Source organism: Marmota monax, unplaced genomic scaffold (genome assembly GCF_021218885.2).
Source record: "Marmota monax isolate L192 unplaced genomic scaffold, Marmota_monax_Labrador192_F-V1.1 WCK01_AAM20220418_F8-fsc00066, whole genome shotgun sequence".
NCBI classification, from domain to species: domain Eukaryota; kingdom Metazoa; phylum Chordata; class Mammalia; order Rodentia; family Sciuridae; genus Marmota; species Marmota monax.
Window position 1 is genome coordinate 8,443,470 of NW_026692805.1, and position 16,217 is coordinate 8,459,686.

The 16,217-nt window shown below is 36.6% G+C and overlaps 1 protein-coding gene across 3 annotated transcripts in view; it reads left to right on the forward strand.

Moving 5' to 3' along the window:
• Ccny (cyclin Y) overlaps positions 1–16,217 on the forward strand; it is a 227,133-nt gene that overhangs the window by 189,158 nt on the left and 21,758 nt on the right. For 2 of the 3 annotated variants that reach the window (XM_058580610.1, XM_058580611.1), the window contains 3 exons: positions 2,948–3,005; positions 3,095–3,214; positions 5,365–5,418. In XM_058580610.1, the coding sequence (XP_058436593.1) occupies positions 2,948–3,005; positions 3,095–3,214; positions 5,365–5,418 (232 nt within the window). The remainder of the gene's footprint in view (positions 1–2,947; positions 3,006–3,094; positions 3,215–5,364; positions 5,419–16,217) is intronic. The other variant, XM_046448330.2, reaches the window with a different exon arrangement.

Below are 16,217 nucleotides of genomic sequence, written 5' to 3' on the forward strand. Positions count from 1 at the left end.
ATTTTATTTCAACATTAAACATGTAAAAACACATATGTTTGTGAATTTAAAAAAATTAAATGTCAAAAAACTGTTGCTTCAAGCTTGGGACTTTTAGCCTTGTTCATAATTTGTCTTTTCCAAATTGTTTTTTCTTGAAAGTGAGAACCTTAAAGACATTCATAAAACATTCTGAGCGTAGAATCTTTTAGGTTTTGACCACATCTAATCTACAGCAAATTTATTTTCAGTGATTTTTCTTTTATTGAGTTTCCCTAAAGTGTCCTCTTAGTTTGCACAAGCATAAAGCCACTCTTCCTGCAGTCATATTTTATTGATTAAGGGAATAGTTACATATAAGAGTATAGCAAGTACAACTGGTATGCACTGGTTTGGGAACAAGCAGAGCAGCAATATGGTAGGCATGGATCTCAGCTGGTGGGTGCAGATTACCTTCAGCCTGTTCAATAGGGAGAGTTGTGGGAAGCTGGTGAAGTGCAGGGTGTGTGGAAGAGCTTCCCTTGAATGTGTTCTGGGAAACTGAAGCAAACACCTGGGGAAGTATTCTCTAGAGTAACTTATTTTCTAGATAGTAATTGTGATCATGGTTCTATATGGTGCTTGAGAATTTTGGATGTAAGAACTTAACAAATGGAATAGTCTTAGAACTCTTGAAGTAGAATAACTGGAAGTGTAAATTTTGTCTTGTTATTTCTATGATAGAAGGTCAAACTTTTTTTAAACATTTAAGCGTTCAATAACAATGCAGTATCATTAGTGAAACTCAGATGTGCTTTCAAACTAATTTTGCATTAGCATCTCTTAAGAGATTTCTCAGTTCTTGGTTTTTTATTCCCTGTGCTGGGGATTGAACTCAGGGATGGGCACACACACTATATCACTGAGCTATACTCATAGTTCATATTTATTGGTTCTTAGACTTTGATGGATCCCAAATTTAGTTAGCCATAATTGATAATAGTAAGAACCAATTTTATGAAGTGTTTATTCGAACTACTATTGTCTGTTTTATATGTATTATGTCATTTTAGAGTTTTATTAACTCCAAGAGGTAATATTGGTAGTGTCTCCGTTTTATAAGTAAGGAAGTTGAGGCACAGAGAAATTAAATAATGAGTTTAAGATGATGCAGCTAGTAAATTGGGCAATTCAGAATTGAACCCAAACAGTCTACCACCTTGAACTGTATTTGTTTTGCTCTTCTAGATTATTGGTGATAAATTGGGCCAAAAGTGAGTGGAAGTGTAGGAAGTTCACTTGAAAAAGTGAACATTTATGAGTAAGCAGTATTAACCTGCAGAGTAGAACCTGCAGTCTTTGGGAAAGGGGAGGCACAACTGTATGCAGACCTCCTCAGTAAATGATGTTGAACACCTGTCGTGCTAGTGGTAGATCCGTTAGCTTGAGAGAGATGGTACTGTTCAACTAGAATACATGAAATAGTCTACTTCTCAAGAGGATACAGTTTTCTCCCCAGAGTTAGCTCATGTTCTTCATCTTCATTTGTATTTCAAATTTTTGTTTTCATTTTTTAAATTACTTTTGGGGACTGTCTCTCTAAAGTGCTAGATGACTTTTCAGGAGCTCTCATTCATCAGGAAAATTGAACAGGGCCCTTGACTGCCTGAGGAAATGGTGGGTGGGTAGGCCAGGCTTTGTGTCTTAAAAACCTATAAGGAAGGCATGGAACGTTGCTTGTTCTTCATAGCTGGAAGTGTACGGAGCCTGGTGCTGCTCCCAGAAAGAGCTGTTTCTGCTCCAAGACTCCACCATCAGGTTGAACCCTTCTTTCACTGAAGTCTGTCTCAGTTGATGATGCTTTTCATATTGTCAGGTGCAGGTGGGTACATGCAGGGTTTAACACAGTGCCTATTATGCATATGCAGAAATGAAATTGAGCCATTTTGTTAGCCCTTTCTTTTTTATTTTTACACAGAAGGTAAATTTATAAACCAAAAACTGTCATATTTGACATGCTGAATGTGTGTTAGGGACAGATCTGTAGCCTTCTAATGTTCGTAAGCCTAACTGACATTGGAAGCACAGAATATGGTAATTATATGTTGTAACCCATAAGCACTGATTTCCAAATTTGGTTTTTAAAGAAAAAATTTTAGGCAGAACTCAAATTACATAAAACAGATGAAGTGAGCTGTCACTGGTGAGATGCAGGTGGTCCCTGCAGAGGCCAGCAGCCTGAGGCACTGTGTAGATAGTGAAACCAGCACTTTAGATGGTCTTGTGCATTTACCAGCCTGGTAACAACCACTCATTCTTTTATAGGTTTATAGATTATTAAGTGAAGGGCTGGACATATAGCTCAGTTGGTATAGTGCTTGCCTTGCAGGCACAAGACCCTAGGTTCTAATCACCACACACACACACACACACACACACACACACACACACCAAAAAAAGAAAGAAAAGATTCTTAAATGAGTGCATACTCACTCAATGTGTTTTCAACATAAAATTATGAAAACTTAATGAAGTTGCCAAACTGCATGTTGTGAATACTGCCTATACTGAACTCTAGGACCCAATGAATGTTATTCTGGAATTGTTTCCCATCAACCATCATAGGGTAATGGCTTTCCTAGATCTGTCAGTCTTTGCTCAGACGTTAAAAAGAAAAAAGAAAAAGAAATAAGACGTTAAAGGAACTTTAAGTCTTTTGCTTATATTTGGTTCATTTGAAAATTCAGAAAATATAAATATTTGCTTCATTTACCTAAATGTTTCAGTTCATGACCTATATGTACATGTATTTTTTAAACAAAAATACTTGAAACAACTCATTATTCACAAATAACCAAAAGCATCTCTTAAATTTAGCACTGTTTCTGTCTCTTGAAATAGTTGAGTCAAAATGTGTGTTTGTTTTATTTTTAATGATATTTTTTCTTGCAGAAAGTAAACTCTGTTTTTCTACTATTTTTCCCACCAGGGACCCAGATGGAAGGATGCTCTTAGATATTTTTGATGAAAACCTTCATCCTCTTTCGGTAATCTCCTCTGTGTATTTCATGAGATTGTTTATTTTTTGTTTGCTCCTATTGAGTGACCAATCATCTGAAAATATTTCCTTCCTCAGAAATCCGAAGTGCCACCAGATTATGACAAACATAACCCAGAGCAGAAACAGATATACCGGTTTGTTCGAACACTGTTTAGTGCTGCTCAGCTGACGGCCGAATGTGCCATTGTCACCCTGGTGAGTGCATTCAGGATGACTGCAACAGTCTCCACACTGGCTGGGCCTGAGCCTGTAGCTATAGTTCAACAAAGTGGGGGGCATGTAAGGGATCTTTACAAGGTTACCCTTGGAAAACTATGGTATAAATTTCAGTGGTACCTTTCTGGGAGATTAGAATATAGATCTCCCAAAAGAGGGTGTGAAGTCTATCGCATAGTTCACACCTAAAGTCATTTGTGGAATCACATTCAGCATCAGTAAATGCTGAAATGTTAAGTGCTGATAAATAGAGCAGTTGGCTCAGGGGGAGTAAGGACCAAGGTCACTTCCTCTTAACATCTGGTTTTCTCTTGTTCATTCCTTACATTGATTTTAATGATGTTAATAAGTTATGAAAAATATATGCATCCTAAGATGTATGGTTCATGAATGATGTATGATATGATGAATACATTCATCCTACGTGAACATCTATGTGGGAAGAAGGAGTATATATATTTCTAGCCTCTGATTAGTCAATTTTGTATAATTGCATTTATATGGACAATTATATGAAAATAATCTGCATTTTAAGAGGAAAAACTAAAAGTTTATTCTTAGATTCTTAGAACTTTATGGACTTTTAAGATCAAATCTCATTTGGGAAATATATTTTATAGTGGAATTCATTGTCCCTTACCATTTACATTGTGTGAGACTCATAGATAAGAAATAAACTTTTTCTGTGAGTAGCTGGCCTATAGATCAGAATACCATTCCCTGAAGTTTCTGAGATTATTGTCTAACAGAAATTTTACAGGCATCTAGGGACTCTGGTATCCCTGCCACATTAAGAGCTTTGTGCACTTGGACTAATTTAACAGTAAACCAGTTTGCTTTTTCATTCATCTGCTCATCCAGTTGTTGGTTTATTCCCTCTCATTGAGCTTGCAGGCTAAAGGGCAAAACAGGCATTCAAATAATCATTACGTGATTTGCAATGATTATAGGTTCTGAAATTGTAATTGAGAATTGTGTTTATTCCCCCCCCCCAAAGGATTTCAGGTTCTGACAAAAATATACAACAGAGCAACAGGGTTGTGATTTTTTAATGTAGGGAGATTGGGTTGAAGGGCTGAAAAAAATCAGATGAAACTATCAATGAAATTAGACTAAAATTCATGTCATGAAGAAAGATTTATTTTGAAACTGCTTCAGTGAAAAATGGTGATTTTTTTTTCAACCTTTAATTCCTATGAAAAATAAGGCTTGACTATGACCTGATATTTCCCTTGTTTATATTTATTATTAGAGTGAAGGAGAGGGTGAGTGACCTGTGGAATATAGGGCTAACATTTAAATGCCCACAGTTCACCCAGTTTCCACAGAGGTCTGCAGAGAACATTTAAAGTACATCCCCCATTGTCCTTTGATGTCACTGAGAGTGACAGAAGGATTGACTAGTTCGTGTCTTTGGATTACGTAGGAGTGGCACATTGTGAATAATTGTAACTACTGAAGTCTTCACTTGCCCTTCGAGGTAAACTGGTAGCTTAGGTAGGATACTAGTTTGTATTGCGGTTTTGTGATGACCACCTGGAGAAGAGCAGTTCTGGAGGTCCTATATGGTGGCTTACCACTGCAGCCATCTTCTGGCTGTTGCTTACCTTGACCAGGATGCATTCTGAATGCTGTGAGCAAAAGGCAGACAGATTCATTCTCTGACAGAGACCCTAGTTTGTTTGCTTGTGTCCCTAAGAGTTAGAAGCAGCCATTCAGGGTAGATGTGGTCTAGAGTTAACCAAGATGCATTCATCCTTGATTTTTTCTTGGACATATACTTGGCAGATGACTGGCATGCTGCCATTAGGAGGCAGGGGGAAGGACAGCAGTTAGCTATAGCCCTGCTGTCCATAAGGAACAGGACTGCAGATTGCTTGTGGTAAGAGAGCCTATGCCCCTTCCAGAGCCTCATTAATCCAAAGCCAGGTATTTCACAGTTTAATGGACTTTATTTTAAGAGTAACAACAGGGTTGGGGGTGTAGCTCAATGGTAGAGTACTTGCCTGGCATTTGTGAAACCCTGGATTCAATCCCCAGCACCACAAAAAAAAAAGGAAGGCAAGAAAAAAAAAGAAGAACAACAACAATAACTTAGTATCACAAGTATATAATTTTTAACTTTTCAGAATATGCTAAAAGCTCTCGTAATGGCATTGACACAGGAGGAAACTAAAATAGAGGTGAGATAATTGAGTTCACCTTGCTGGGTTGTTGTTGTTTTTTGTTTTTTTTTTAACATGGGACATTTTATAATGTTCTGAGCAACAGCCAAGGGAAAATGGAGCCATCGTGGTGAGGTGAATAGAACGCCATAACATCTGTGTGGTTGCCCCTCTGGGTGGCCCATTTTTCTCACAGGAGTTACTCAAGCTGTGTGGTACTTAGAACAGATGCCCATTTTAGTCTCATGTAGTACTTGAATGACAAAAGAAAGCTCACCCTGTCTGTGAACCAGGGATGTTTGGTTGTAAGGATAAGAAACCCACAGAGAGGCCAAAGCAGAAGGAGATTTACTGGAAAGTACAGAAGTCTCCCATATATTGCTTGTCCTTGGGAATCATAAGAACATCAGAACATATAAAGAGATCAATGACAGGTTTCTCTCTCTTTCTTTCTCTCTCCCTCTCCACTCCCTTCACTTTGCCTCTGTTCCTCCCTGTGGGTCTGTGGCATAAATTTGCAGGTTGGCTTTAAATTTTTAATATTGAAAGTGGCAGGAAAGCAGTTGTCCCAGTCCTGCCATATGCCACTTTCCCATTTAAGGTCCCACTCTAGCTAAACTAAACCAGTTGTTTAGTTCAGCTTTTGGAGAGGGGATGAATATTGATTGGTCCATTTCCTTTAGGATCAGATGTTTATCTGTAGATCAATATTGGTCATGATCCCAAGGTGTGAGGAGTCCCTAACCATCAGGGTTTTTTTTTTTTTTTTTTTTTTTTTTGGGTGGGGGTGTCATTTTATACTCTCTTCTCTTCAAACCTGCTGTGGTTCCCTGTCTTCCTTCCAGGAGAACACAAAGGCCCCAGGAGGAGTAGGCCTCCTCTTCATCTCACTTGAGCTGCCTTCACTCACTATCTACAGGGGCATTCTGCTGCTGCCTTCCGACTCCTTGCCCTTCCCTAATAAACATGCTGGGTACATTCTTGCCTCAGAACTTTTGCATTCGCCCCCCACTTCCCCACCTGTGCATGTGGGGCTTCAGTGGGGCTTTTGCATGACCACATATTTTCAGTTGAAATCTCCTTCCTCAATCCATGTTCCCTTTTCATCATCTACTGCTTTGTTTTTCTCCATGGTACTTATCACTTATTAACATTTTTTAGATTTCATTTATTTCATTGTTTTGTCTATCAGCTCCATCGGTTAGGCTTTTTGTCTTTTTGTCTATTTCACTACAACATCACCAGCATAGACTGGTACATAGTGCATGCCAATCTATGAATAGATGCCAGTCTAGTGAATAAATATTTATTGAACATATAAAGCAAGCATGATAATAACTGCCTACTTGCTGAAGTAACATAAATGGTCTTGAACCTCATATTTTGCCTGAAGCACAAGAACTGTTCAATAACTCTTTGTTATCATCTATCTCTATCCCATAGTTTTATAACAGTAAACATATATTCTGCTACTTCATTGTCTAAGTTACTTAGGTAAGCTTTCTGAAGGGAGGGTGGCAAAGTCTTTAGCTTTGGGGACATAGGCCCTGATTGGGTGTTACATACAGATTGGTTCTCTCAGCACAGCAGCAGTTGATGATCATGGAAGGGGAAGTTAGTAATCTATGGAAAGGAGTTAGGCAGAAAGTAAAGGGAATCAAGAAGAAATGCAGATTGCAAGCTGAGAACTGATCAGATAAGAGGAGATAGTATTTCCTCTTTTTATCCCTTAATTTTTATGGCTCTATCAATATATTTCACATGCCATAATGCTCATCCATTTAAAATGAGCACTTCTGCAGTGTTTAGGATATTGTGCAAGCATCACTGCAGCCTAATTTCAGAATATTTTCAGAATATTCTGGGAAGAAACCCTTTACCCTTGGGCAACCACTTCTTATTGCTAATCCTTATCCCAAACATAGGGAACTTCCAACCCACTTTCTAACCCACTCTTTATGAAATTGCTTATGCTGGATATTTATTGTAAATGCAATCATATTATGATCATTTGTGATTGGCTTCTTTCAGTGAAAATGTTTTCAAGGTTCATCTGCATTGTGGAATAGTATTTCATTCTTCTTTATTGCCAAACAATATTTCATTGATAGATCATTTAAGTTATTTACAAAAGATTTTTAACTCCTATGAATAATGCTTCTGTGGATATCTGGTTGAGTATGGGATTAGTATGGTTTTTGTTCCTCTTGGTGCCTATCTAGTAGCAGCATTGTTGGGTAGTAATGCTGTGTTTAACTTTTGGAGGAATAGACTGTTTTCCAAAGTTGCATTATGTGTTCCCATTGGTAATGTTATGAGATTTCCAATTTCTCTACATTATATCACATCATTGATTTCCACACTTTGTTATTATCTGTCTTATATTTTCAGCATTGTATGAAGTGAGTATGAAGTGTTATCTCATTGTAGTTCTAGTTTATGTTTCCTTGATGATTAATGATGCTAACCATCTTTTCATATGTTTATTGACCATTTGTATATTTTCTTTAGAAAAAAGTATTTAAATTCTTTGTCCATTTTAAAATTGGAGTTTTTAAATTTATTTTAATTAGTTATATTCATGACAGTAGAATGCATTTATGTACTTTGATATATCATACATAGATGGGATATAATTTCTTATTTTTCTGAGTGTACATGTTACAGAATCATATTGGTCATGCAGTCACATATATATACATATAATAATAATATCTGTTTCATTCTACTCTCTTTCCTATTCCCACATCTCCTCCCCTCCACTCACTTCCCTCTACCAAATCTAAGGTAACACTGTTCTTCCCTAGTGCCCCCCGCCTTATTGTGAATTAGTATCTTCATATTAGAGAAAACATTTGGCCTTTGGTTTTTGTGGGATTGGTTTATTTTGCCTAGCATGATATTCTCCAACTCCAACCATTTACTGACAAATGCCAAAATTTTACTCTACTTTAAAGCTGAGAAATATTCCATTGAGTATATATATATACCATATTTTCTTTATCCATTTATCTATTGAGAGACACCTACATTGGTTCCGTAGTCTTGCTATTGTGAATTGAGCTTCTATAAACATTAATGTGGCTGCGTCACTGTATTATGCTCCTTTGGGTATAAACCAAGGAGTGGGATAGCTGGGTCAAATGGTGGTTCCAATTCCCAATTTTCTGAGGAATCTCTATACTGCTTTCCATAGTGGTTATACCAGTATGCAGTCCCACCAGCAATGTATGAGTGTACCATTTCACCACATCCTCACCAATGTTTTTTGTTGCCTGGATTCTTAGCCAAGTTCTATAAGACTTTCAAAGAAGAATTAACACCACCACTAGATTGATTGCCATTCTGAAAGGAGTGAGATGAAATCTTAGAGTAGTTTTGATTTGCATTTCTCTAATTGCTAGAGATGTTGAACATTTATTCATATATTTGTTGATCCAGTTGTATTTCTTCTTCTGTGAAGTGTCTGTTCAGTTCCTTAGCCCATTTACTGATTGGGTTATTTGGTGTTTTTTTGGTGTAAAGTTTTTTGAGTTCTTTATATATCCTAGAGATTAATGCTTTATTGGAGGGGCATGTAGTAAAGATTTTCTCCCAATCCGTAGGCCCTCTCCTCACTGTATTGTTTCCTTTGCTGAGAAAAAGCTTTTTAATTTGAATCCATCCCGTTTATTAATTCTTGATTTTACTTCTTGCACTTTAACAGTCTTGTTAAGGAAGTTAGATCCTAGGCCAACGTGGTAAAGATTTGGGCCTATGGGGTTTTTTTTCTATTAGGCGCAGGGTCTCTGTTTTAGTGCCTAAGTCTTTCATCCACTTTGAGTTGATTTTTGTGCAGGATGAGAGATAGAGGTTTAATTTCATTTTGCTGCATATGGATTTCCAGCTTCGCCAGCACCATTTGTTGAATAGGCTATTTTTTTCTCCAGTTAATGTTTTTGGCACCTTTGTCTAGTATGAAATAACCATATTTATATGGGTTTGTCTGTGTGTCCTCTATTCTGTACCATTGGTCTAAAAGTCTATTTTGGTGCCAATACCATGCCATTTTTATTACTGTAACTCTGTAGTATAGTTTAAGGTCTGGTATTATGATGCCTCCTGCTTCACTTTTTTTGCTAAGGATTGCTTTAGCTATTCTGGGTCTCTTATTTTTCCAAATAAATTTCATGATGACTTTTTCTATTTCTATGAAGAATGTCATTGGGATTTTAGTAGGAATTGCATTAAATTTGTATAATGCTTTTGGTAGTATGGCCATTTTGATAATATTAATTCTGCCTATCCAGGATAATGGGAGATCTTTCCATCTTGTGAGGTTTTCTTCAGTTTCTTTCTTTAGTGTTCTATAATTTTCATTGTAGAGGTTTTTCACCTCTTTTGTTAGATCGATTCCCAGGTTTTTTTGTTTTGTTTTGTTTTTTGTTTTTTTTTGAGGCTATTGTGAATGGAATAGTTTTCCTAATTTCTCTTTCAGTGGATTCATCGTTAATGTATAGGAATGCGTTTGATTAATAGGTGTTGATTTTATATCCTGCTACTTTGCTGAATTCATTTATTAGTTATAGAAGTTTTCTGGTGGAATTTTTTTGGATCCTTTAAATATAGAATCCTGTCATTAGCAAATAGTGATAGTTTGAGTTCTTCTTTACTTGTTTGTATCCCTTTAATTTCTTTCTTTTGTCTAATTGCTCTGGCTAGAGTTTCAAGGATGATGTTGAATAGAAGTGGTGAGAGAGAGGACATCCTTTTCTTGTTTCAGTTTTTAGTGGGAATGCTTTCAATTTTTCTCCACTTAGAATGATGCCTGCCTTGGGTTTAGCATATATAGCTTTTACAATGTTGAGGTATGTTTCTTCTATCTGTAGTTTTTCTAGTGTTTTGAATATGAAGGGGTGCTGTATTTTGTCAAATGCTTTTTCTGCATCTATTGAGATGATCATATGATTCTTGTTTTTAAATCTATTAATATGATGTATTACAGTTATTGATTTTCGTATGTTGAACTAACCCTGTATCCCTGGGATGAATCCCAGTTGATCATGGTGCATTATCTTTTTAATGTTTTTGTATGTGATTTGCCAAAATTTTATTGAGTATGTTTGCATCTGTGTTCATCAGGGATATTGGTCTGAAGTTTTCTTTCCTTGTTGTTTCTTTGGTTTTGGTATCAGGGTGATATTAGCCTTATAGAATGAGTTTGGAAAGGTTCTCTCCTCTTCAATTTCATGGGATACTTTGAGGAGTAGTCGTGTTAATTCTTCTTTGAAAGTCTTGTAGAACTCAGCTGAGAATCCATATGGTCCTGGGCTTTTCTTGGTTGGTAGGCTTTTGATGGAGTTTTCTATTTCATTACTTGAAATTCATCTATTTAAATCATGTATGACCTCCTCATTCAGTTTGAGTAGAAATTTTTCGATGTCTTTGATATTTTCTATTTTATTAGAGTATTAATTTTCAAAATAGTTTTTAATTATCTTCTATATTTCAGATGTGTCTGTTGTGATATTTCCTTCTTCATCTTCTATTTTAGTAACATGAGTTTTCTCTCTTTTTCTCTTCATTAGCATGGCCAGGGGTTCATCTATTTTTATTTAATTTTTCAAAAAAACCCAACTTTTGTTTTGTCAATTTTTGAAATTGTTTCTTTTGTTTCAGTTTTATTATTTCAGCTCTGATTTTAATTATTTCCTCTCTTCTACTGCTTTTGGTGTTGATTTTTTTCCCCCTAGGGCTTTGAGATGTAGTGTTAGGTCATTTATTTGTTGACTTTTTATTCTTTTAATGAATGCACTCAATGCAATAAACTTTCCTCTTAGTACTGCCTTTGTAGTGTCCCAGAGATTTCCATGTGTGGTGTCAGTGTTTTCATTTGCCTCTAAGAATTTTTTTATTTCATCTTTGGTTTCTTCTACTATCCATTTATCATTCAATTGTATATTATTTAGTCTCCATTTGTTACAGTAGCTTCTACTTTTTATTTTATTATTGATTTTTAATTTCATTCCATTGTGGTCTGATAGAATGCAGGATCTTATCTCTGTTTTTTGTATTTGCTAGGAGTTGCTTTGTGGCATAAGGTATGGTCTATTTTAGAGAAGGAACCATGTGCTGCTGAGAAGAAAGTATATTTGCTTGTTGATGGATGAAATATTCTATATATGTCTGTTAAGTCTAAATTATTGATTGTATTATTTAGTTCTGTAGTTTCCTTATTTAGTTTTTGTTTGGAAGATCTGTTCAGTAGTGAGAAAAATGTGTTAAAGTCACCAGTATTATTGTATTGTGGTTCATTTGACTCTTAAAATTGAGAAGGGTTTGTTTGATGTACATAGATGCTACATTGTTTGGGGCATAAATATTTACAATTGTTATGTCCTGCTTATATATACTTCCCTTAAGAAGTATGAAATGTCCTTTTTGGTCTCTTCTGATTAACTTTGGTTTTAAGCCCACTTTATCTGAAATGAGAATGGAAACCCCTGCTTGTTTACGCAATCCATATGAGAGATAAGTTTTTTTTTTTTTTTTTTTTTCCCATCCTTTCACCTTCAGCCTGTGGATGTCTTTGCCCATGGGGTGAGTCTCTTGAAGACAGCATATTGTTGGGTCTTGCGTTTTAATCCAATCTGCCAGTCTGTATCTTTTGATTGATGAGTTGAGGCCATTAACATTCAAGATTATTATTGAGATATGATTTGTATTCCCTGTCATTTTGATTTATTTCTGGTTTTTGATTTGTCTAAGTTTCTCATTTCTTGAATGTCACTTTAGTGTAGATTCTCCCTTTGCTGGTTTTCACTTCATCCTCATGGAATATTTTGTTGAGAGTGTAGGCTTTCTAGTTTGAATTCTTTTAATTTTTTGTTTTAATTTCATCTTCAAATCTGAAACTTAATTTTACTGGATATAAAATTCTTGGTTGACATCTGTTTTCTTTCAGAGCTTGAAATATATTGTTCCAAGACCTCTTAGGTTTGAGGGTCTTGGCTGAGAAATCAGTTGAGATCCGAATTAATTTTCCCCTATACATAATTTAATTTTCTTCTCACACAGCCTTTAGGATTTTATCTTTATTTTCTGTGTTGGTTATTCTCATTATAATGTGTCTTGGTGTGGGTCTACTGTAATTTTGTAATTTGGGGGTCCTGTGAGCCTCTTGTATTTGATTTTCCATTCCATTCTTTAGGTTTGGGAAATTTTTTGCTATTATATAATTGAAAAGATTTTGTATCTCTACTCCTTCTTCTATTCTGATAAGTCTTAAATTTGGTCTTTTCATGTTATCCCATAATTCTTGGATGTTCTGTTCTTGGTTTCTTATCTTTTCTGCATGTTCAACTCTACTTTCAAGGTTATATATTTTGTCTTCATTGTCTGAGGTTCTGTCTTCCAAGTGGTCTAATCTGTTGGTGATGCTTTCTATTGAATTTATTATTTGATTTACTGATTTCTTCATTTCAAGGATTTCTGCTTCTTTTTTTTTTTCATGATCTCTAACTCTTTATTGAAGTGGTCTTTTACTTCCTGTATTTTTTTTCTTTGATTTCACTCGTTATTCTGTCCTTTACTTCACATATCAGTTTAACTATATACAATCTGAACTCTTTTTTGGACATTTCTTCTACTGTGTTCTCAGTGGCTTCTGTTGTTGAAGCATTTTGGTTTGTTTGGGGTCTTTATTCCCTTGTTTTTTCATGTTGTGTGTTTTCCCATCTAAAAGAGTGGATCTAAGGCAGAATAAATTATACCCTGTAGTCCTATAGTGTCCCTGAAGGTTTCTAGTGCTTTGCCTATTACTGGTAAGACCAATATCAACAGCACCCAGTGAGCACAATATATAGCCTTAAACCTAATAGCTCCCCCCTAAGGTGTTTACTGATTTCTTGCATTGAACCAAAATGATGAAATGAATAACTATCTATAGTATAAACAGAATATTTGTTAAACCGATTTACAATTTCAAATGGTAGATGAAAGAACAGAGGTAGTGTGGTATGCAGAATTCATGAGGGAGGAAGATAGAAGCTAGAAGTAAAAATTCACAGGAAGAATGAAAAAGTCGCTGACAGAGATTGGCTGTTAGTTGGAGAAAAGTTGGAAAAAAAATCCAAGAAACTAGACAAGAGAGAGGAAGAATATGAACAAAGAGAAAAAATTAAAGACATAAGATTACAACAAAAATGCAAAACAACCATATATCATTGTCCTCCACACAATGATGCATAAAAAACTCCTGTTCCAAGTATGGTAGAGAGATTAGTGAATCAAAAAATAAAATAAGTCTTGCTGGAAAGTCGAACTGTTTCTGTCAGTGTTCAACAGTTTCTCAGCCCTATCTCTGACATCTCTTGAGATCATCAAACTCAGATCAGCCTTGCAAACCAAGTCTCTGTCTCACTGATCTGGACTTCAGATACTTCTGGATCGGCCACGCTGCAGTCCCAAGATCTCAGTGCTGCTCCTACTTGCAGAAGACCACCAGGGATACCCTCATGCCAAGGAGCAACCCCAAGATGCAGCAGCAAAATGGCAACCAGCACTCTCAGCAAGAAGACTCCAGGCTCCTCCAAACCTGCAGGCCCACACTGGACCTGTAGGTCCCAGAAAGAGTTTCCAGACAGAGGCTCTTGTGGCACCCAGGCCCCCGGCCCTGGCTAGTGTCCAAAATTGGTGCAGTCACATGCAACCAAACCTGGAGTCTCCCCCAAAGTAGTCCTCTAGGCTGTGGTAGCAGTGGTAGTGGTGATGGCTATTGCATTCCTGGGATAGGTCACACTTGGCTGTGGTGTTTCATTCTCCCCCTGTCCGTGGGGGTATATAATTCTTGTTACATGTTGCTGGACTCAATTTACTGGTATTTTGTTGGATTTTTTTATGTATATATTTGTAATTAATATTGGTTTGTGGTTTTCTTGTAGTAGCTTTGGTTTTGATATCAGGATAATACTGGTCTCACTAGGAGTAGTGGTATTCTCCTGTAATCCCAGCTACTTCAGAGGCAGAGCCAGGAGGATTCCCAATTTGAAGCCCCCGCCATTCCCCTCCCTCCCCTTTGCCCTATCTAAAGTTTGTCCATTCCTCTCATGCTCCCCTACATCCCCATTTTGAATCAGCATCATTATATCAGAAAACATTGTGCATTTGGTTTTTTTGGGTTTGGCTTACTTCATTTAGCATTATCCATATGCAACAAAATGAAATTAAGCCCCTATCTCTCACCATGCACAAAACTCAACTCAAAGTGGATCAAGGACCTAGGAATTAAACACAGAGACCCTGCACCTAATAGAAGAAAAGGGCCAAATCTCCATCATGTCAGATTAGGCCCTGACTTCTTTAATAAGACTCCTGTAGCACAAGAATTCAAATCAAGAATCAATAAATGGGATGGATTCAATCTCAAAGCTTCTTCTCAGCAAAAGAAACAATTAGTGAAGTGAATAGAGAGCCTACAGAATGGGAGCAAATTTTTACCACATGTATATCAGATAGAGCACTAATTTCTAGGATTTTTAAAGAACTCAAAAATCTTAACACCAAAACACAACAACAACAAAAAATAACCCAGTCAATGGGATAAGGAACTGAACACAGACACTTTTAAGAAGATGATATATAATCATTCCATAAATATATGAAAAACATGTTCAACATCTCTAACAATTAGAGAAATGCAAATCAAAACTACTCAGAATGGCAGCTATTAAGAAAACAAACAACGATAAGTGTTGGTGAGAATGCGGAGGGGGGGGGGGAGGCACACTCATACGTTGCTGGTGGAACTACAAATTGGAAGCTAGTCCTTTTCTAAAGATAGCAGTCTCAGGCCTGTTGTGTTCACTCTGCTCTGCTCACTCGGCTCTTCTTTTTCTTCTGCTCATACCTCTTTAGATAGATGATTGGGACCATTTCCTGGCCTGCTAAGATCTATTGTTATAGGACAAAGGGCAGAGTGTGTGTTTGTGTGTCTGTGTACAGATGTGCGTGTACCCTTAGTAATTTTGGATTTTCTTAATGACCAGACCTTGCCATTTGAAAATATGAGGCTGTGGTCTTACAGTGGTCACAGAGAAACTGGAAATCTGGACTTCTGAGAGTTCTCAGTTAATATTAGTTTAGATTCTTTAACAGATGCTCCAAGCCAAATAAAACTGTTGAGCTGGCAATTTTACTTTAGGCAGTAGGGAGTCATCAAAGGTTTTTTAGACATGCTTCCATAACAAAGAACCACAAACTAGATGGTTTAAAAAGTAGAAACTTAACTGGGTGCAGTGATACACTCCTTTAGTTAATGGCTACTTGAGAGGCCCAAGCAAAAGAATCAGGAGTTTGAGGCCTCAGCATGTCCCTGTCTCAAAGGAGGGACTGGAGAAATAAAGGAAGTTCTAGAGGCCAGAACTTTCAAATATAGATGCTGGCAGGGTTGGTTCCTTCTGAGAACTGTAGTATAAGGATTTGTCCCATGCCTCTCTTCCTTGACTTATAGATACCCATCTTCTTGCTTCTGTGGTATTCTGCCTGTGTACGCGTCTGTCTTCCTTCATAGAAGGACTCCAGTCATACTGAATTTGGAAGCACTAAAATGACTCATTATATCTTGATTGCCTCTGTAAAACCCTCATGGCCAGATAAGGTCACGTTCTGAGAATCTAGAGGTTAGAACTTCAACCTGTGAATTTCAAGGGACACAATTCAGCTCATAACAACAGGACATTTATACACTCATGCTTGTGTTTTGTGAAAATTTCTTCACGGGAACCATTAAAGAGATTATTGTTGTATTAATTTATTAACATTCATGATGTAAATGTATA